The sequence below is a fragment of the Paramisgurnus dabryanus genome, chromosome 21, assembly GCF_030506205.2.
Source record: "Paramisgurnus dabryanus chromosome 21, PD_genome_1.1, whole genome shotgun sequence".
Lineage (NCBI taxonomy): Eukaryota > Metazoa > Chordata > Actinopteri > Cypriniformes > Cobitidae > Paramisgurnus > Paramisgurnus dabryanus.
In genome coordinates, this window is record NC_133357.1 from 27,599,872 (window position 1) to 27,623,575 (window position 23,704).

Here is a 23,704-nt window from a genome sequence, read left to right on the forward strand (position 1 = left end):
GTAAATTCTTCATTTACGTGTAAACAAAGGGCGCAAATGAAGGGACATGTATTAGGGATTGACCGATATGGATTTTTTTTGTGCCAATACCGATTTTTGTTTCATCAGCCTTAGGCGATGACCGATACAGGCTAGCGATTTTCTTGCACCGATATTTGAAGCCGATTCTTGAAGCCGATACTGCATTTGCTCACTCAATTTACATCATAAAAATGACACAATAATGATGCCAAATGTTAAAAAATGTTGCCAAAAATGTTGCCAAGTCTCAATTAAAAAAAGTAATATTTATTGAACTTAAAAACTATATTTAACAAATAGTAAAAACAGGTGAGCGTTCTCTACAATGAAGAGGAACTATCAGCAAAGGATATTGATTTCTAGCACTTTAAATATATATATAAAGATGAGAAATAAAAACCCGCTTTGTGCAGCTATGATCAGCTGTTAGGCCGGGCTTTCGATGTTGTCATGAAAAGATTGGTTGTTTTTAGTCACATGACCTGCAATCGCTTGTGGCTTCTAATACTCTGTCTGTAAATGATGTCGGAAAAAAATCGGCCAACATAGCAGCCACGTATTGGCCGATGCCGATACACATAAAACTTGCAAAGATCGGCCTATATATATCGGCCTACCACTAACATGTATCCGTTTTTCAAAATAACCATGCACGTGTAAACAGGGCCTTTACCAATTTTTTTTTTTTGACATCCCGTGTATACATTTTTTAAAAGCGACTTGTATCCGATATCAGCATTTACACAAAACACTTGGCAAAACAATTCAAGGTACACTCTAAAAAAAAACAAACGGTGCTATATAGCACCAAAACTGTTGATTTGAATCGTAACCATAGAAGAACCGTTTTAAGTGCCATATAGCACCGGTGAAGAACCGGTGAAGCACCTGTGTAGAACCATATAGGGGCCATATAGCACCACATTTGGTTCTACATAGCACTATATGGTTCTACACAGGTGCTTCACCGGTGCTATATGGCACTAAAAACGGTTCTTCTATGATTACGAGCAAAGAACCACTTTTGGTGCTATATAGCACCGTTTGTTTTTAGAGTGTAGACATACTAACCCAGAATAGCTAAAACCAAAGAGGAATTAAAATGTCATGAAATGTAACGAACACTATAGATTATAAAGCTTTATTTCTGAACAAGACATAATACTTCAACATAACTACACTAAGTGGAGCCATCTGCGCTAGAGGTCTTCTCGGGTCCAAAGAAATGTACCCGACCCGAAATGACCCGAATCACTTCATACCCGAACCCGACGTGCATAAATTAATTTTTTTTAAAGAAAGACCCGACCCGAGACAAACCCGAGAAAATTAGACCCAAGTCCGACCCGAACTAGTGAAATTTTTTTTTTAACCCGACTGGAACCGAATGTAAACGGCACTGACGTGTGTGCATTCTGCAGACCCACGCGCAGCAGTCAGACAGAAAGAAACTCCGGTGGCCTTGCAACCAATTTGGCGAGCTGCTTCATTCGTTTTACTTTGTTATCTGACGACGACACCCACGTAACCGCTAAAATGTACATTTATAATTGACTCACATGTTTGTCTCAACGAAAATTAACCTTCCGACAACCACACAATTTCGCAAGCGCTCTTGGCAAACAGATGAGAGGTTTGAAAAGGACATTGACGCACACAGGCGAGAGAGTTCGGGTCTTCTCGGGTCCGTTCAGAAAAAACACATTCATTTTTAAATTACCCGAGACCCGATGCCGCTATTATTGTACCCGACCCGTCTCCGAGGCACATGTGAAACTTTTAGACCCGAACCCGATCGGGTCTCGGGTCGGACCTCGGGTTTTCGGATCTAAGTGGACCTGTGAAGACCTCTAATCTGCGCTGCTAAGAAGAGTCATGTGATCTCGGGTGGTGTCCACCTAAGTTGACGTCATTTGCCCAATCGCATTATCAGTGTTTTGTAGGTAGATGGAGAGACTGAAGATTTCATATTCAGTTACTCTGAATAAGGCTTAAAACAAGTAAACAAAATCTACTTATACATCAAAGCAAAGTCATTTGTTGAATGTTTGTTGTTATTGTTATATTCAGTGCAGTAATTTCATGCCTGTCAATCACACTCGTTGTACTAACAGCAGGTGAAATCACATCCCGAGTTCATTTCATTTCATTAAAAGCCAATGTGCAGATGTTATTACATGTGTGCTCTGTTTAAACACTACAGAAATACATCGCAGGTATCTGTTATAGTAATGTAGTGTCTGTCTGGTCTGGGGTCAGATTGACATCAGTAAAATCACACTGTAGGAAAATCTAATCAAATAAAATACATCAACTGCTGACAGGAGTGAATATCTGCAGTGAGTGAATACAGCAATATGAGGAGCATTACATGTAAACATGCATTACATTATTATGATGAACAATCAGATCTGTCATATTATCAATCTGACGTTTTATTATTTTGGAGCTAATACATGTTCTTTTAGTTGATCCAGTCTTGTTGTTGGGCTGCATTAAAGGCAATAAATAATGTATTTTTTATAAAGTAAAATTGACATGTTACAGTGGTATGATAGTAGTTTAATGCTAATGAGATTTGTCACTGTCTATATCAAGAGATAAAAGCTCAGATATTCCTATTTGGGTTTTATTTACTATTGATGACAATAAACGCTATGATTGTTTATCAGAAGTGTTTTTTTTTTCAGTTGAAATGAAGAGAGTATTCATGACTGTGTGCACTGTGCAGTTATATAACAGTATGAAAACATACAGTATTTTATTGTGGTTTTGAGGAAATGACAGTGTAATACATCTGCCACCTGCTGGTGACACTTACAATTACAACACGAGTGACGAACATCTTATATCTGTCAGAGAAAATATCATCCACACTTTTAACACCTTTACAGATTTTTCTTTTATTTGATCCTAGGCCGTGTGACTTTTTTTACAAAGCTAAAGCCAATAAAGATTGAAAAGCTGAACATTATTATACTGTTATAGATTTTTTGTTTTCTCTAAGAATAACCTGCATCCAGTTTCCCCATTAGTGACAAGAGTGTTTCTGACTGTGGTGTGATTATTGAAGGGTTTAATCTGTTGATCACATGATCTCTGTGAAACTGAGGCTTAGTTATTATAATATATGTCAGGTATCATATTAAGCTAGACATGACTTTCCATCTTACATAGAAATGGAACTTAATAATAAGACAAGATTATTTATTTTACCCTCAACTGTCAGTGTCCCACAGGTGGGATGTTTGGCATTACTTATTACAACAATAAATTCTCAGTCTAAACCACTAATCTTGACCAACTATATATTATTGAAAGTTTTAAGAATGTAGTTTTCATATTTCAAAACATTTTGCATTAATAAAAAGGCATTGACAGTAATTTATTAATTTGTGACAAGATTGTGCAGCTAACTGTTGACACCTAGTGGCCGTTGTTGGTAAAACCATTAAAAGTGTGACAGAAACCTCACTTTTTGTGATTTTAAAAGTACAATTTGTAAGATATTTGCAGTAAAATATCCAAAAACCACTAGTCGTCTTATATATTTTTCCAGCTGATTACTAACCCTACTGTAAAATCCAGCATAAGCTGGTGAGCTGGTTTTATTTGGTCTCCCAGTTTGGTTTTAGCTGGTATTGCTGGTGTAGCAAGCTGGTCTAGCTGTGTTTTGGTCACTTTTTCAGCTGGTCTAGCTGGACTCAGCTGGTCATGCTCGAAGACCAGCTGACCCACCAGCTTGACCAGTTTTGCCAGGCTGGGAGGACCAGCTACTGCCACCTTAAACCAGCTAAAACCAGCTACCAGCTTATGCTGGTCTTTGCTGGATTTTTCAGTATGGAAATATCTGTAATGTTTTCAACTACTTGTAAATCGTGAGAAAATTGCCATTCTAAACAGTGTCACAGGGCAGTGCAGTCGCCTGTCAATGACATTAATATCCACGTTACCCTTTGTTACCGCCTTTACTGATATAGAAACTACTACATGACAACGTATGCGATTGTCAAGCTACTGCTTGTTTATTGTAAGTTTTTGTTATGAACACTTTATTCTGTGCTGTGTTAAATCACCATCGAATTGGAAGGATACTGTAACATCTATGACTAACAATTTGGCTTTGAACATTACATGAAACCTTACATAATGAAATAAAAATATGAGAACTAGTTGAGACTTTTTTTGGTGAAAATGTCATGGTGGTCTTCAGGTCACAGTTTTCTAAGTCATAGGGCTCTATCTTACACCCAGCGCAATGCAGCGCAATGTCTTTTGCTAGTTTCCACCCTGCGCAATTATCATTTTCACGTTTAGCGCCACGTTGTTTAAATAGCAAATGCATTTGCGCCCCCTTTTGCGCCCATGGGTGTTCTGGTCTGAAAACGAGATGTGTTCAGGCGCATTGTTGGCGCGTTGCTATTTTGAGGCAACTAAAATAGACTACACCATTGACCAACAAAAACCTGCTCTAAAGTCAATGGCGCAATATGTTTTTTTGTTATTTAAAGAGCGCAGTAGTAATATGCGCCTAAACGGGACGACAACGCGGGTTTGCTTATCACATACATGAATGCGCAGCAGCACAAAAATGCTTTTAAATATGAAAAATTAAAGGATTGAATGTAAAAGATTATTATTGATTCTCTTGGACATAAATGAGGACTAATTATGAGACGTTAGAAGGCACAAAGAGCTGCTTCACCTGCAGCCTGGTAAGTAAATAAATGCTTTGCTTTAAACAAATGTGTCTGTTTTTAAATGTTTTTTTTTAATGCTACCTCACGGATTTATTGTATATGATGACTCTGTACCTGTGGATATGGCGAGATGAGAAACAATTTTAATTAATGCTTAAAAAAAATGACGCTGTCCAAGTGCTGAAACGTGCGGAGAGCCGTTTGTAAATTCTTTATCTCCTGTTTGTTACAAATAAAGTATTTTTAGAGTACAAACCTTTTCTTACATACTTGTAAATAATTTTTTTAATGTTATTGGATAGCCATACATTTACTCCAATTAAAAGCCGGCTATTTTTACTTCCATGACTAAAAGAAAATGGGTTTTAAAGGTTTTAATAAAAATATAACAATTTCAATACAAATGAAAAACAACACAATTATTTAACATTAATCTTAAACTGGGGATCTTCTTCCTCCGCTTACTTTTTCAGTTTACAAAGTCCGTCATGTAAATAGGGATTAGACATAGCGCCAGTGCAACTGGCTTTTAAAGGGGATAAGAGCTGAGACTCTCATTGGTTTATTGCACGTTACGCCCAAAATACTCCGTCGCCTTTCGACCATGCGCTCGGCACACAAACCATTTTTCCAGTCGTTAAATTAGCAAAAGTGGATTCGGACACGCCCATTTAGACGTTGCGCTGTGCGCTTAAGACAATGGGCTTAGATTGTTAAAATAGGGCCCCAAGTCACAGGATGATGGCAGCCCCATGTTTTGTGTGAAGGCACTTGCTTTGTTTACTCAGGCCACGTGCTTTCTGTCTCGTCTCTTGACCACACCCCCTTGTCAATCACCTTGATTTGCTCACTTATTTAATGCTCTTTTGTTTGCCGTCGTCTGCTGGTTTGTCTGTTTAAATTGCGTTGTGTTTAGTGTGATAATCAAGTCATTTCAAGTCCAGTCAAGTTTATTCTAGTCTGTTTTAGTGTTACCTGTTAGTCTTTTAGTTTATCTTTTGCCTTTTGCCTGACAGTTTTTTAAAATATAAAATACATATTTTATTGAATAATTATTATTATTTTTTTATACATTTACACTGCTATAACTATTATTTAATATTCACCAGCATGATTATTTAAAGTTGTGATGGTTTCTTTAATACTTTAATGTGTTAAGTCATTGACTGACTGCCTTAGTTTTCAACACAGCCTTAAGTACATTTCCCACAGATGTCTAATTTTAGCCTTGACTTGTTTTGGACTCGGCATTATAATGAGTTTCACACTTTGTCATTATGTATTAGGACGTTAATGATGCAGTAATGTTTGCACATGGGAAAGTGAATGGGGAGATTTCATCTCAGGTCTCTCCTTTTCTGGTTATCTCTCTCTCTCTCTCTCTCTCTCTCTCTCTCTCTCTCTCTCTCTCTCTCTCTCTCTCTCTCTCTCTCTCTCTCTCTCTCTCTCTCTCTCTCTCTCTCTCTCTCTCTCTCTCTCTCTCTCTCTCTCTCTCTCTCTCTCTCTCTCTCTCTCTCTCTCTCTCTCTCTCTCTCTCTCTCTCTCTAGCAGCAGAGCATTGGGCTATAATTTAACATGCTGCACATTTCCAAGTGCTTTATCTTTCTTCACCTTAAAATAGACGTCAGCGGGTGAAGCTGCATTGAATCCTGCATGACCTGATACCCAGAAGACTAACAGTTGTTGACAAGTAATGTTAACTGTAACTTCTGCTTTTTGTTTAGTTTAGCTTTCATGTGGTAACATGTCGAGTTAGTGGAGGGAAGGTATGTGTTTTGAACACGTTCTGCTCTTCAGAAATCCTCTACAGTATCTTCTAGAAATGTTTATTAACTCCAGGACGGCTGGATTGTATTATAGTGTATAGAAATATACATTCGTTAGGTGTTGCTGTATTGCAAAAAAATGCTCACGTGGAAACTAAGACTTAAGCATGACATTTACCAACGACTCTCACACACTTCAATCAGTACTGTAGTGTATATTTTAAGCTATACCGCAGTAAATATGTTTTAGGGACAGCAGCATCTCTTGGACTGTGGACGTGAGACACGTGGACAGGCTGGAGAAATCCTGGTTGTGTGTGTGGACACAGATCTAGCCATTATGTTTCCATGTGTGCTTGAAAAGGCCCAGCAGAAGCTAAAATCGTGGCTGGCAGCAGAGTCCCCACAAACCTCAGGCCGTTCCTTCTCCGTCTGGCTGCGATCCCGGACGACTTTAACCTCAGAGTCAAAAATTCCCCTTCGCTTATCCTCTCTGCAGAACCAAAGCCGAGTCTCCACGCATGTGGGGAATTTAGGCGAAACGCATGTCACCTACTTGTCGATCCTGGACTGGGGGGCAAAGATCAGGAGGTGGTGAAAGAAGGCTCTGTCTAGAGTTTAACCCAGACTAGGTCCGGTTACGTAAGGCGGGGGAGATCCGGGTACCAGGCGGTGGTGCGGTCATGGCTTGGGGCTTAGTGTGCGGGGTGGAAGCTCTGCTGGTGCGGAGCGGCTGTTTCGTATGGCAGATTCTTCTGTGGATTATCCGGAGGTGTTACCTGGAAAGAATGAGGTCGTGCCAGCGGTGCATACGAACCTGCTTCTACCTGGGTGACGTCTATCAGGTACTGCGGGTCTTTTGTGATGAAATGAGGTCAGAGGTTGTGAAATGCTTTGGATCTCAGAGAGCATCTTTATTGAGGTTTGTCGTGTTTTTGTGCCACGCTGGCATCGTGAAGGTCTATTTTTGTGGTTTGCAGTGGGGAATATAGTTTGGTTTGCAGATTAACACAAAATGATCTATCCACGTTCATTTTATAGCTCTGTACTCTTATTTTGAACTGTTTTCATGTCGGCTAAGGAGAAACATCTGAAAAAACCCACTAAATCTCCTGAGCGACAAAGAAATGAAAGATCTTCCTCTGGGTTGACATAACACTATAATGCTGTGGATATACACTGGGCTCCAAAATAATCTGAGACTCCTTGTAAAAAACTTCTATTGTGCAGTTTTCAGATTTTATTATGTGCATTATAACATCAAATACAATTTGATTCACTTTAGCTGCTGGAAACACTTCAAAATCTGATGATTTGTGTGATTTTAACATTATTAGTGACCTTAACCTTTTAAGACCTGAGCTTTGGTTTGGCTTGCATTTTAGATTTCTTCCAGCTATTTGGGGTTAGGAAGAACTAATAAATATAATAACTAAATATTTTTCTTTGAACATGAAGCAGTGTAAGTGTCCACGTTTGTGTACAATAGATTCAAGTTACACAGAATTAAATATTATGGTGCAAACGACAAAAAATGTGATGTCCACGTATGTGGACACACCAGGTCTTAGGAGGTTAAAGTAAGCATTTTAAAAAGAAATATTTGAAAAGTGGTTTAAAAGTTATTTATATAAGGAATAATTAAAAAATAATTCACACCCATGTTGGTAATGCAGCACGATGCGAAGTGGGGTATGCAAAAAATAATGCATACCTGTGGAACATTTCTCAACCAATTAGAATAAAGCATTTATCAGCCCCATGGTATAAAATAAATTTATTTTACATATAAACTGTGTATAAATCTTAGTAGTATTACATATCATAATGTTCTTGTTTGTATGTTTTTAAGTCCTGAAACATTCCGTTTATTTTCAAGTTTAAGTCAGATTACTGTTTTTTTGCGGTATCAAATTTTTGTACCCTGCTGTATACATTACAGTCTATTCACATGTACGTTTTCCATCCAATGTTGCGATTTAAACTTATGTGCAAAACTGGAATATCACATAAAACATTTGCGAATTAAGCACAGTTTCCATCCAGTGAGTCGGAAAGCAAAAATGCGTCACTTCCTTATGGCGCCAAATATCAACAATGCTATGTGGGGTAGGAGAAGCCACTGTGGGCTTTTTCATCTATTATAAATTACTTGCATATCAGAGCTTGCAGATAAAATGCAATAAATGCGTTCATGTCATTTTGCATTTGAAGATGGAAAAAGCCTGCTGTTTGGGAACGTAGTCATATAAGACGGTTCTGGGATGTTATATTAAACAACTTTGATGACATGCTTTGGATAAGGCATTTCAGAATGACCAGACTTTTTTGATGCACATTAACTTATTCCCCGCCAGCATTTTTTGTGATTTTCACAAAATGCCTTCCAGGAAAAATTTATTCTAAAAAACAGACCCTCTGCTTTCAAAACAAACAAACATAACGGGGAAAAACTTTTCATCCTATCTATATTTTTCCCTCTGCTTATAAACTCTTAAATATGGGTATTTTTCTTTTAAAATATTATATTATATTTTTTTTTTTTAGCAAAAAATAATTGCATTTTTGTGAAGGAATTTTGTTAGAGATCAGATTCAGAAGGATTATCAAAACATACACAGAATTTAAAATTAGTCAATAACGTTTTGGTTGCACTTTTTTCGTAAATGCGGATAATCGTGTTGGATAATCGCGGTATTGCAGATTAACATAAAAATTCATCAGGAACTCGTTTTTTTATACAAATGTTTTCTCTTAATTGATAAGATAACTCGTCATTGGTGGGGAAAGAGTTAATGAGTTTATTGAGTTCATGCACATGTTTTATTATCGGATAAGACATTTTTAAGAATAAATTGAGCACATTTTTTATGCTCATTTAAAAAATGTATGTGCATCTTGGCGTCCATAAAACATTTTTTATGCGATACTTCAAAATGCACATAAAAATAAGTGTATGGAAGCATGTCTACTGTACTGTTATACACATTGAACCGTTCTTCTTTCAGAAGATTTAGAAATGACAGGAGTTCATGTGAAACTCATCTAATATAATAACAGTATAAAAGTTTAAAGCACTGCCTTTGCTCTCTGAATTCAACCTATTAAACATGTTTGCATAAGAATAATCCCTCACACAATTGAGTCTTGTTTATAAAGTATTGTATTATAACACGAAAGCATCTGTAAAATCTATTCTAGCATCAATAACATCTGACCATGTTTGGCATCGTTTGAAGTGGACTTTTCCAAGAATTGTACATTCACTTTACCACAATATATTGTAAAGAAATATTTTTGGTTGGTTTATAGCACATAGTTTTGATTCAAGCTCAAAATCAAAGCAATTGTGTGTTTAGTCACACATAACTTAAAAACATGTTTGTGGTTATTTCACATTCTTGTGGTTTGTTAACAGATGTTTGTCTTTTCAATCTATACTAACTTCTTATATCTTATCATTTTCAATGACATCAGAATGACACGGTTAATATTTTAGACTGATATATTTAAATATATCAGATACAGACAGTACAGTAATTGTTTTGAAAGAGAAATGTAATGATGAATTATACTGTTTGCATTGGGTTTTAGATTCATAAGAATGATTTTTAGGTCATCTACTAGACAAACAGCAATGGTTTTACATTGCTGCAGTATTTTACAATATGGAAAAAAAATTGATAATATTTATGATGACGTGTTGTGGTCTAACAGTTGGATTTGTTGTTAAGCATTAATGTGAATATGACTCTTGTAGTCATAGGGTACTGGTACTGTGAGTTTAGTTTAACAAAACAAAAAGAAAAACCTGAAAATATATACTGTAACACAGGAGTGATCATTTGCAGAAACATCTTGTGTGATCCATATGATTTGACAGCTGCTGTGAAAGTGAAATATTCAGATCTTACTGTAACTTGTAATAGTATTGTACAAAGCATGCGTGTTGACTTTGACATGTTTTAGCCCTGCAGTCCATCAGTAACATCATGTGACGTTGTTATTATTGTGTCTGCAGATGACAGAAGGACGACTTTGCCAGGTTCAGTTGTTGGATGACAGAAAACTGGAGATGTTGGTTCAGGTAAGATGAGATTTTAATGAAAACACAATGACAAAAGACATCTGCAGTATAAACCTCATGTCCATATACATTATTGATCGGTGGATTCTCTTTTTACAGCCAAAGCTGTTGTCTCGTGAACTCTTGGATTTGGTATCATCCCATTTTAATCTTAAAGAAAAGGAATACTTTGGCTTCACCTATTTGGATGACACGTGAGTACTTTTAATAGTCTACGCAGGGCTCCAGTAGCCTGGCTCCGCCCTCCTACGTGCTTCCGCTTAATTTTCATTTGGCTTTAGTACTATATACGTCATGACCACACGTTAGCGATCGCCTATGGCAGATCCTGAGTGACTCTGGGCAGATCCAATAGTTTTAAACTTCAACAGAGGACCCTCCTTAACGGAAGTAATGCTTTGCAATGGAGCGTGGCCAGACTCTCTGTACAAATGAAATGAATGTACGAGAGTCTGGTTGGACCAGGCTAGGGATCCAGACTGCCACAAAATGGTGGCATTTTGCCACCAAAATTTGAGAGCATGCCACTGAAATTTTTTTTTGTGATGTGACAATGAATTTGAATCAGCTCATGTATTATTAAAGTATTTATTAGTAATACAGTGGAAATTAGTAGAAATGTAAATATTTGGCTAGCATGTTAATTTACAGTGTGTGCCCCTTCATTTTCCGGTTGCGCCCCTAAAATTTTCAGTTTGGGGCCACTGTGCTCCTAGTGAAAAAAGTTAATCTGGAGCCCTGGGTCTACGGAAAGTCTGTGAGATCAGATTTAAAGGGGACATTTCACAAGACTTTTTAATAATTTAAATAAGTCTTTGGTGTCCCCATAGTAAATATGTGAAGTTTTAGCTCAAAATACTATATAGATAATTTATTATAACATGTTAAAATTGACACTTTGTAGGTGTGAGCAAAAATGTGCCATTTTTGGGTGTGTCCTTTTAAATGCAAATTAGCTGATCTCTGCACTAAATGGCAGTGCCGTGGTTGTATAGTGCAGATTAAGGGGCGGAATAATCCTGTTCTGACATCACAAGGGGATCCACATTTCAATGAGCTATTTTTTCACATGCTTGCAGAGAATGGTTTACCAAAACTAAGTTGCTGGGTTGATCTTTATCACATTTTCTAGGTTGATAGAAGCACTGGGGACCCAATTATAGCACTTAAACATGAAAAAAGTCAGATTTACACGATTTTCACAGTTGTCACTCATTATGAAACGAACTGATTTTTGTCATTTTGGAATCCATTCAGCTGATCTCCGGGTCTGGCGCTAACACTTTTAGCATATCTTAGCATAATCCATTGAATCTGATTAGACCATTAGCATCGTGCTTAAAAATGACGAAAGAGTTTCAATATTTTTCCTATTTAAAACTTGACTCTTCTGTAGTTACATTGTGTACTAAGACTGATGGAAAATTAAAAGTTGTGATTTTCTAGGCAGATATGGCTAGGACTATACTCTCATTCTGGCGTAATAATCAAGGACTTTGCTGTAACATGGCTGCAGTAGGCGCAATGATATTACGCACTGCGCGAAAATAATCCCCAGCTATTGAAAGTTACCAAGGGGACTATTTTGACAGAAGAGTCAAGTTTTAAAAAGGAAGAATATCAAAACTTCTTGGTCATTTTTGAGCATGATGCTAATGGTCTAATCAGATTCAATGGATTGTGCTTAGCTATGCTAAAAGTGCTAGCGCCAGACCCGGAGATCAGCTGAATAGATTCCAAAACGGTAAAAATCAAATGTTTAACTCTAGGGGAGCTGGAAAATTAGCATATTTAAAAAAAGTGTAGTGTCCCTTTAATAAGACATGCTTATGAATATGTTTTTGATTATGGCGACCATGTGCTTCATACATCTTTTATTTTCTGTGCTAACCAGCAATTAGTTTAGTCAGCAGCAATGTAAAGGTTTAGCCGGTTTCATTTTTAAAACTTAAGATAACTATATTGTATGTATTTTATGTAATATATATAATGGGTCAGTTTCCCAGTCAAGGTTTAGATTAATCCATGACTAGGTCTTAGTTACATTAGGACATTTAAATAGTTTAAAAAACATACCTTACAATAATACAATACTGGTCTGCATCTTGAGACAAAACAATGGCACTGGATATACATTATGTTAAGATATGTCAATGCAGCTCAAACATGCATTTTAGTCTTAGATTAAGATAAGCCCTGTCTGGGAAACCACCCAAAATGTACTCAAAATACATTTCTAAGAACAGGTTCTCCTCTGTAAAGAGAGATATTACTGTGTGGATGGTTTGTTAGATTAACTGTAGGGTCAGATCAGAACACTAAATTGCACATTTCAGTCAGATTGTCTTTTCTTCTGGCAGTGGTCAATGTAAATGGTTGCAGTTGGACCGCAGAGTACTGGAGCATGACTTCGCTAAGAAATCAGGACCCATTTCTCTTCAGTTTTTGGTGAGGTATGTGATCTCTACCTCATGATGTCTAATGTCACATGACCACATGAACCACAGATTTCAGTCCAACATTCCTGAACCCAATCGGAGTTCAGCGCTCCACATAATCACCTTCTTTAAGATTGGTGGATGTGGTTTAGTAAATAAATGAAATCTCAGAATAGTAACTGTATAGAAATGATTAATAACTGAAAGCTTGATCATATTTACAGGTTTTATATTGAAAGCATTTCACTTCTGAAGGAGCACACAACGGTGGAGTTATTCTTTCTGAATGCCAAAACCGCCATCTATAATGTAAGTACATCAGTCTCTCTGGACTGTCTCATTTTTCATCTCTATGAGTGATTACAAAGGCACAAACCTCAGACAGTTCATATATGTACGTGCCAGAGACTTCAGATGATCTTTCCCTTATTCACTTATGAATCAGACACTTCAGTAATTCCTGAATGATTCTTCATAACCAGTGTGAACAGCATTATGATTCTTTTAGTTACTGACTGATTGAATCTAACACTTGTAGTTTGTATTTTATCATCTTTATGATAAAATGTGTGCATGTTTACATTCAGCAAAACACCTTACACACCTTAGTAGTTATGAAAGAAAAATAATGAAAGAAAAGCATGCTTATTGTGTGAATATTACTTGTGTAAGCATAGTTTTCTTCATGACAGGAATGTCACATGTAGAGAAAAGTTAAAAGAGTGATTATTTGGGTGATTCTCACGAAATCCAGACTCTAAAACATTATTTTTAGAGGATTTAAAAAATATTTAAGGGCTTAAACAATGATTGAAAATTGTTGCGGAGGATGAGAAAATTTGGTCTACTGCATTGTTAGGTCTTGGGCACATTTATATTCCTTATTATTGTCTCTACATTTACCAATGATCACCAAATACCACATGTTTGTTTACTGTAAATGTTTATAGTACAACATGCACTGAAGCTTTTGATTTTTTTGATTTTTTTAATTATAAATATTTCCATGTCAAAGAACCCAAATACAGTCATGGACATGTTGCAGTAATGAAATGTTTCCCTTTAAATGTAAAAAAAAATGGTTTGTATGATGTCATTTGAAATCATGTGCAAAATAGTACATGAAGAGATGTTTGTAACTGTACACTTATTATTTTGATACTCTTACTTTGTATTTACTTTTTTTATCAAAATGTTTCATGACACCTCATACAGTAAGTCTGATTTTGCAAGAATCACCCATTTGTCTGTGATAGTAAACAACATTGATTTGATTGTAATTGTATCTACAGGGTGATATAGAGGTTGAGAGCGAGCTGGTTTTTAAATTAGCTGCTCATGCGTTACAGGTACGACTTTCACAAGTTTATATATCAAACATCAGTGTTACACTATCTTAAATATGCACACATTCATAATCATTTGTCTTACAGGAGTCTAAAGGAGATTATACAAGGTAAGAATCTAGTTTTTAAACAATAAGGCCCAGTTTCACAGACAAGGCTTAGATTAAGCCAGGATTAGGCCATGGTTATATTAGGCGGTGTAGCTGATTTTGAAAAGTGCTAAATGTAGCCTGCTAGCACTGAAATCACGATCCCACCATCCATGCAAATCGGCGTCCAAAGCCACAACTCCTCCAAACACACAAAGGAACACTGCAACCATGGCATAGGGTTGCACCAACAAGGATTAAACGCAGGTTATCTGATTTGATCCAGAAACATTTTTAGTTATGCTGGTTAAAAGTCTCCTCACATCCTGATAGCAATCACTATGTTAAGTTGTTATAATGTATTTGTAGAAATTTATGTCATCTGTGAAAGGCGTAGGACCAAAACATTTTCAACCAATCATAGATCTCGGTCTGAACGGACGTTGTCTTTTTTGTCCCTCATACGTAAGCCTAATTTGAATGCCACTGTGCAGCCTGTTCACGCAGACGCCATACGGTGCGTTCACGTGCGCTCACCTCCTGTCTGTAAACAGCGAGAATGGCAAACTTTTCTGCTGAATTGACAACAAAACGAAAGACATCTTTTAAAACAACCACAGCAAAAACTGCCTGGATCAGCAAAGAGCAAAAACCCAAATTAACATCGGTAACTTTACTGCTTTACCACGAGATGCAAATAGCTGCAGGAGGCAAAGGGTCTGAAAGGGTCGTTGCACTGTTTATGTTGGTAAGGTAGCTACGCAATGTTTGTATTGAGATGGATTCAGATATTCTACTTTGATGAAACATTGTGTTGCTTATGAAATTTGTGTTCGTTTACGGATTAGCGTAACAATATAGTATCTACGTCTACACATCCGAAAGAGTGCTTTAACTAATTCTGATGTAAACCAGTTGTTTATGTTGGTTATTTTGGAAGTGTTATTCACTTTGTACTGCATAGTTTTTTCACTGGTGAATGAGACATGAGATGTGACCGTCTGATCTGTGCGTGTTCATGTTTTTTGAAAGAGGCGTGACTTTGGATGGCGATTTGAATGGAGGGTGGGATCGTGATTTCATTGCTAGTTGGCTACCGTTAACATTTTTCAAAATGTGTTACCCTACCTTTAGGTTTGTTGATCTCCGTTTAATTCTAATTTGAGTTGTGTTGCACCACTTAAATTTAAACACAGATTAAAAAATCTTAGATTAAAACTTTAAACTGTATTTTAACCCTTCATCTGTGATGTGTGAAAGTGATCTTACATCTTTGCATCTGATTATCTGATTAAGTTTACCATGTGACTATGTAATGCCATGTGGACATATCATGTTAATAATGTTAAAGGTGCTGTATATTGAAGTATACTGGTTTTAATTGCAGTGATGAAAACACCAGAGCAGATCTGAAGAAACTTCCAACCCTGCCCACTAAAGTACTGAAGGAGCATCCATCACTAGCATACTGGTAAAGTACACACTACTTCAGATCAAACACACACCTAGGCTGCGTCCGAAACCGCCTTCTTTCAGAATATATATTAGGCAAATAGCAGTAGGCAAGGCAAGTAGTTTGTTCGAATTCATAGGATTTGAAAAGCAGTAGGCGGAAGGTACCCAGATGTTCTGCTACTTCTGGCAAGATCCCAAAGTGTTTATTCGATGGACACTTTGCTGTCCCGTGATTCAACGAAGAAAAAGGAGATGGTTGTTTTATTAAAACATGCTGAAAGAGGTAACACAGCTCTATTTAACTCATTCCCCCCAGCCTTTTTTTGAAAAGTTGCCGTCAGCATTTTTTGTGATTTTTACAAAAGTTTCACAAAATGCCATCAAGGAAATTTTTCTTCTAAAAATATATAAACATACAAATATATCAAATGAAAGAACAGACCCTCTGCTTTCAAAAAAACAAAACAATAAACAAACAAACAACCAAAAAGGGGAAAAACATGTTTCATGCTATCTATATTTTTGAAGAAATTCTGTTAGAGCTCAGATTCAGAACGATTATCAAAACATACACGGAGTGTAAAATAAATAAAACTTTTTTGCTTCAGTTTTTTTAATAAATTGGGTAATTTACGGGTAAAGTGCGGTATTACAGATTACCTTAAAAACTCATCAGGAACATGTTTTTTTCATGCAAAAGTTTTCTCTTAATTGACAAGATAACTCATCAATGGCGGGGAAAGAGTTAAATGCAAATACATATATTAAACAGCTGTCACTTGCGGTTAAATTGCGCTAGTTTAACGTTATTCCAGTTAACGACTAACTTCATATAATACAGTACCTACTGTCACAGTATATGATTTCGGACGCAGCCATGGACTTGAAGTGTCGTCCGGTGGTTTAATTTGTTTGGTTATCAGATGAGCGAAATAACATTGATCAGATCAATAAAGAAATAACAATATGACAAACAATACTGCAGGATACATACCACATATGCAGTATACTCTATAAAGAAATGTGTTTTGTGATTAGTTTGTGGATGTGTTTTTATTGTTTCTCTGGCTGATGTTCTGCAGTCAGGTCTGTCATTAAAGAATACTGAGGCTGCATTCATAAGCCATTTATGAGAGGTTTATGGTTTATGATCTGTGCTTCCTCTTCCTCTATATGCTGACACACTGAGATTCGGATGGGGTCGGGGGGAGGAGCAGGATTTAATCCTCGGCTCCGTAGGTTTCATCAGCTTTCTCTTTTGCAGTGAAGAGCGTGTTATTGAGAACTACAAGCTGTTGAAAGGACTCTCTAGAGGACAGGCCATTGTGCAGTGAGTATCACATAAACAATCATTCGTCTCGGGGGGTGAGCCTGATTTATGATTGGCTGCTTAACTCCTGTCTACTGAAAGAACATTAGGATGCCATCAAACATCGATCGCATAATTGATCATTACCTTTGTTTCAGGTATTTGACCCTTGTGGAGTCCTTGCCGACATATGGGGTACATTATTATGAAGTCAAGGTAAAACACATAACCATACTGGATGAAGATCTGACCAATAAACAAAAGCATTTCAGCAATAATCAATTTACAGCAATAAGCAATGAAATTAATTCGATCTTGAACTGAGTAATTAGTGGACATTATCACTTTACCATGTATGTGATGTCATTAACTATGTTGTTGAACCAATGTGATTCCGCCAACGGATGTGCAACAAGGTTACAAGGTTACTAGTTAGTTTCTCCAACGATGCATCATAGCAGCAGCATCAAAACCATCCAATCGATGGATAAAGAGTTAATATACTGAAATAACCATTTATTTTCTTATAGGATAAGCAAGGCATTCCCTGGTGGCTGGGTATCAGCTATAAAGGCATTGGGCAATATGACCAACAAGACAAAGTAAAGCCTCGAAAGGTATGCTGTGGTTTCTTATCTCCGGGTACTGTACAAATATTTGCCATCATGTCGAGCTCAGTATTCTCATGTGACTTGTGGCGAGTCAAAACTTGCTTACACAATTTATTTGCACGTCAGTCAATTAGCAGGAAATCTAATGTGATGCAACATATAGAGTTCGTCATTAACCCAATCAGATATAGATCACCACAATATGAAAAAATGAGATGTTATATTCAGTCTGTACAGGATGTCTGGATAAAGCGTTATGTAACACAGAGATACTTTACACATTGTACTCCTGACATCATCATTAGCAGCACTCAACCAGAGACCACCTGACACCTGACGTCTGCACACAACACACACAAACATGCTGTCAGGAAAAGTTTGTGAATGCTTAGGTTGGGCTCACGTTACAGGATTTTTTTAATCCATTCCTGGCTGATTATGATTTTTCTCTTAAATCTTAAACATGCTTACACTACAAGATTTGAAAACCATGGGGAATCACACACTACAGGATTATTTTAAGAGTATTGTTACAAAGGAATCGTTTCATGTCACCTCACAGATAAATCGTATAGCATATAGATTGTATGCACCGACGTCACTTCGCGGCAGAGCTCGCCGTGTTGAGTGGCAAAACAAAATGGCTGGTTTTCATAGTGGCTGCTGCAAAAACGGCAGTAAAACTGACTATATCAGCTTAAATTTTATTTAGTTGGCCTTAACGGTGACCCTAATAACTTGCCAAACAACCAGTAGTCTGTGGACATTGGCATATGGCCCGACATTGCTTTTCCTGACATATATGTTTGTCTTGCCTAACAATATTAAACCATCCCCCCTTTGTAGAGTTCAAGGTTCATCTTAATGGATGTTTTTTTAATTGACAAAACTTTGCAATTACACAGAATAAGAGTATTCACTGGTGTATTTTTATACCAAAATTTTACATACCTGACATATGGCTACTGCTACTGAATTACTTCTCCTTTTAGTGTTTTTTGCAGTCTGAAAAAAGCCCGCTCCCAATTTTTGTTGAATCTGTTAGCACAGTCGATCACACAACTACTCTTCCCATTTTAGACGCGTTTTCACGCTATGCTAATGCTGTCGCTCAGACTTTTTGCAACTCAGTGGGCGTAACTGCAGTCATGTCACGTGCATACCTTCTATAGAGACACATTCATTATTATTTTTAATGTATACGTTTGCTAGCTAGTACATTATCAGCTTTCTACACTCACCCAGTTTGTTTAAAACTGAGGTGATTTTTTCCAGCTTTTGTTTTTGACTGAACAATCAAGTTATGTTTTCATACAGTATGCAGATGCATTATTCGTCAAGCATTTCTCTGTCTATTGTGAAAGTAATCATCCTCATATAAAATCCTAAATATCAAAAACATTTTCAATATGATCGGGCATTCTGGAGGTGTTAGATTTGATCTGTAAACGTCACACATTACATGATAGTCTGAGCCGGACAACAGAACCGATTGAGGTCAAGGACCTAATTTTCACTTAGATTATTGGTGGCGGGGGGTCTGGAGACATTCAGGCGGAAAATCCTGTACTGTGAGCTTCTGAATGTAAAATATTTATACTGAGGACACACCTAACAACTTGCTGAAACATTTTAAGATTGTACCCAACATACTTAAACTCCTAAGACCTTTTTTTTGCACCATAATACTTAAAGGGATAGTTCATCCAAAAATAAAAATTCCGCCATCATTTACTCACTCTCATGTTGTGACAAACCTGTATAAATTTCATTGTTCCGATGAATACAAAGGAAGATATTTTGAGAAATATTCGTAACCAAACCGTTCGTGGACCCAATTCACTTCCATAGTAGGAAAAAAGAGTGCATGAACGGTTTGGTTACAAATATTTCTCAAAATATCTTCCTTTGTGTTCATGAGAACAATGAAATCATACAGGTTTGTAACAATATGAGAGTGACTAAATGATGACTGAATTTTCATTTTAGGATGAACTATCCCTTTAATTCTGTGTAACTGGAACCTGTTGTTCACAAACGTGGACAATTACACTGCTTCATGTTCAAAGAAAAATATTTGGCTATTATATTAATTGGTTCTTCCTAACCCCAAAATAGCTTGTAGAAATCTGAAAACCAAAGCTCGGGTTTTAGGAGGTTGAAGAGTGTTTCTTGCATAAATGATTTTTATCTGTGATCATAAACAAAGACTGGGCACAACTGGAAAAGACTAGGCGTGATCAGTCGCTATGATCAAATTACATTCATAATCTATGCAAAAATCATTAGGTGTGTCCCCATCTTTAGTCATTTTTTGAATAGCTCACATCAGGAATTGCTCTTCTCAATTTTAATAAACACATTTATACCACAGGCCTCTGATATGCTTCTGATATGCTTTATTTTTCGATAAATGCACACCTGGCCTGCCAAATGTCTTAAAATAATCACCAGAGCGATGTCTGTGGTAACTTCTGTATAGACCGTTTCATCGGACGCACGTGCGGTGATGCGATTACACCTTTGGTCGGATCTTTACTTCCGGTATCTGTTTGTTTAATCGTCTGACTAGTTGCTAAGCTGAATTCTTGAACAATTACCTCGGCGAAATAACAAATGTTTGGGTTTCCTAGCTAATCTATGTGTTGTTAATTTAGCTTTTTATATAAATAAACTACTTTAAAAGGACTTTGTTGTTATTTATTCTTAGCGGAGTTTACGAAGTAAAGAAGTTACGTGAGGACCACAAAAGCCGCTTGTTTATGTTGTTACTGCTGAAAGCTTCTGTTAAGCCGCCTTTCCACTGCACACGACAAACGACGGCCAATAAGCCGGAAGTCATTCATTTCCTATGGAGAGTCGCAAAGGGGTTGCGTGAGGTGCCGACCATCTGCATGCGGATGCGTAAATATCGGATCCGTTTTGAGCGTTGGATCCGTTAAAAAATTTGAACTTGCGCGACTAAACCGCATGCGATATGCAGACCAGAAGTGATGTATTTCATTTTATTCCAATCACAAACTGTGTGTGAGTTGAAAATGATTATTCCTTTTTGTTGTAACACTTGAATCCTTAAAAAAAACCTTTTGATTACTGATAATAAATACATTATTAATTTAATTTGTGTACGTTGTTATTTTAATCTTGTCTTTATATGTTCTCTCCAAAAATATTGGCAAACTTTGTCATATATGCATAGCTGTTTATTGTTTCATTCATTTACTTTAATTTATTTTTTCCACCATGGTAAACCTTAGAATGAAGCCTCTTGCGCTGTAATGAGCTTATCTACCATATACGATAAAACTGAAACTTCATTTCGACTGCCACTAGGGGGAGAACTCCGACTGTCGTTTCCGTATGTCGTGTGCAGTGGAAAGGCGGCTTTAGCGTAATAATTTCCTTTAAATGATTTAAAAATAGGACGTGCATTCTTTTCGAATAATTCAACGGCCCATCATGAATGATTCCTTACGTTAACATTAATGTAAATTATTAGGGTGAAAATGTTGTAGGCCAGAATCAAACCTGCATAATTCACAAAAGCACCACATATATATTTAGATAACATAACTATTATGTAACACATAATGAGATTTTACTAAACTAATAGTTCAGGTGTCAGTGGAGATGAGTTGATCCTCCTGCAGGGTGCAGTGAGAGTGATCCACCCCAGAGAGAGAGAAAGAGAGCGAGAGAGAGAGAGAGAGAGAGTGAGAGTGAGATGTGAGGAGTTATATTGGCATGTGAGTGAGGTCATAAGCAGTGAGGTTGGGCCTGAAGGTTTGTAGAAACCTGAAGAGACACGCCAGGAACAGTGAGTAGATCATAACATAATGTACCACAGGATTTGATTAACCACAGGACTTAACCTTTTCAACTACCGGTAAGAAGCTCTGAGAGCTAAATAATTCAATTTAAAAGTGCAGAATGTTCATGGTAACACATCGGAGGAGAATGTGTGTGTGTTATTATGTATAGCCTATGTTATGGTAGCATCTTTTTGTGCAACAACAATGCATACATTCATTATATGGATTAAAATGATGTAAATGAATTGGTTTTATTCAGGTAATATTATTTAAATGCCTTTCTGATTGTGATTAAATGGAAAGGAGATGCTGGTAGTACAGTACATTTAGATGTTTTGTGTTATACTGGGTCAGCACACAGCTCGGTTCTTAAAAGCTGTTGAAAATTAAATATATAAATGAAGCGTGGATAGAGTTTGCGTGTCAGTGAGATGTTGTGAGTCACATTGAGTTGAGGTGTAGTCAGAAACCTACACTGCCCTACGAAGCCAAAGCGCAGTAACTACGCATTTGGTCAAAATTGATTTAAGGGTTGAAATGGGCTTTGTGAGATCTGTTGGTCTCCTGGTTCAATTTTGTCCCATTTCAGAGAAACGTATGTGACAAAATTGCAGAAACATGTTTGACTGGCTGGTGTAAAAAACTTTAAGGGCATTTTTCTCGGTTTCAGTGTTTGCATAGTTACTGCACTTAGCCTTTGTACGGCAGTACAGTATGTGCTTGTGTTTTTATCTCTTAGCTCTTTCAGTGGAAACAGCTGGAGAATTTATACTTCAGAGAGAGGAAGTTTGCTGTGGAGGTAAATGATCCGCACAGGTAAGAAGCTTTTTTTAAATTAAAATATTAGATTAGTGTGTGAAAAAACCAGTCAGCATTACAGTACATGTATTGTATGTAATAATGTTTATGTTATAGAGTTGAGTAATAGCTGTAAGGATTCTTGCTCATATGGTTCATTTTGATAGTAATGATGTTGATGAAGAACGTCTTTATTATAAATGATATGTTGGGCTGACAGTAGGTCATTTTTAATATTCTGAAATCTGTCTGTAAATGTACACGACCAATTTAACATCTGGACAGCGGTGACTGAATTTCTACAGAATTCATTTTTCTAGACAAATGAATATTGTGGCTACATATGGATTTCTTTACAACTTTTTAGAAGCATTTATCTGAATGTATTTGGATCGATGTTCTGGAGCAAATAATGATGAAAACCTGAAAAAAACAACAACAACAAAAACAACAATTCAGTTGTGTTGCAGTAATAAATGTAAGCTTGTTTTAAATTGGAAATTCCAAAAAAAAAAACATGATTTTCTGAGACCGAAATTGATCAAATCTTTGACATGGCCTTACTCGCCCAGTATTACAGATATCAAGGTGATATTTTCATCAAATGTACTTTACTTTATATCGATGACTTTATCTTAAAAATGTAAATGACTATAGACAGGTTTTCACAGGCGGGGTCACAATTATGCATGCATGTGGAAGATAAACACGACTGTTGGTTGTTTTGACTGGGTGTGTAGAAAACATGATATAATTGTATAAAACAGCAGTAGTGTTTAATATGTGACCATGTTTGTGTGTCACGCAGGCGAGCAGTGACTAAACGTACATTTGGCCAGACAGGACTGGTGATCCACACCTGGTATGCCAGTCACTCATTAATCAAAACCATATGGATCATGGCTATCAGTCAACATCAGTTCTACCTGAACAGAAAACAGACTAAAGTAAGTCACAACTATTATTTATTAACTCTTATAATATACAGGTCTAACTCAAGTCAAGTCAAATTTAGTTATTTAGCGCTTTTTGCAATGTTGCATTGTTTCAAAGCAGCTTTAAATAAAAACAGGAAAGTTATTAAATATGTATTATAGAGAAGAATATGTAGTATTATTGCACATTTGTATTGTCCTCATAGATTGATCATAATCTAATAAAATATGTACTTTTTCTACGACTATCAATGATAAATAACAGGAATCATATTAAAGTAAACATGCCTTTTCATATTAAAATGGAAATTGCTCTTAAAAGAAGAGAAAAAATTAT

At 36.7% G+C, this 23,704-nt stretch overlaps 1 protein-coding gene across 2 annotated transcripts in view; it reads left to right on the forward strand.

Annotated features, from left to right (window-relative positions):
* Positions 1 to 23,704, forward strand: part of frmd4bb (FERM domain containing 4Bb) — a 57,234-nt gene that overhangs the window by 13,566 nt on the left and 19,964 nt on the right. Inside the window, exons 1-13 of one of the 2 annotated variants that reach the window (XM_065286477.2) lie at positions 7,001 to 7,332; positions 10,509 to 10,574; positions 10,674 to 10,768; positions 12,935 to 13,027; positions 13,237 to 13,321; positions 14,305 to 14,361; positions 14,446 to 14,468; positions 15,835 to 15,918; positions 17,167 to 17,232; positions 17,370 to 17,427; positions 17,742 to 17,828; positions 22,374 to 22,450; positions 23,241 to 23,379. In XM_065286477.2, coding sequence (XP_065142549.1) covers positions 7,171 to 7,332; positions 10,509 to 10,574; positions 10,674 to 10,768; positions 12,935 to 13,027; positions 13,237 to 13,321; positions 14,305 to 14,361; positions 14,446 to 14,468; positions 15,835 to 15,918; positions 17,167 to 17,232; positions 17,370 to 17,427; positions 17,742 to 17,828; positions 22,374 to 22,450; positions 23,241 to 23,379 — 1,092 coding nt within the window. In that variant the 5' untranslated portion in view covers positions 7,001 to 7,170. Of the gene's footprint in view, positions 1 to 7,000; positions 7,333 to 10,508; positions 10,575 to 10,673; positions 10,769 to 12,934; positions 13,028 to 13,236; positions 13,322 to 14,304; positions 14,362 to 14,445; positions 14,469 to 15,834; positions 15,919 to 17,166; positions 17,233 to 17,369; positions 17,428 to 17,741; positions 17,829 to 22,373; positions 22,451 to 23,240; positions 23,380 to 23,704 lie in introns of those variants that run through there. The other variant, XM_065286478.1, reaches the window with a different exon arrangement.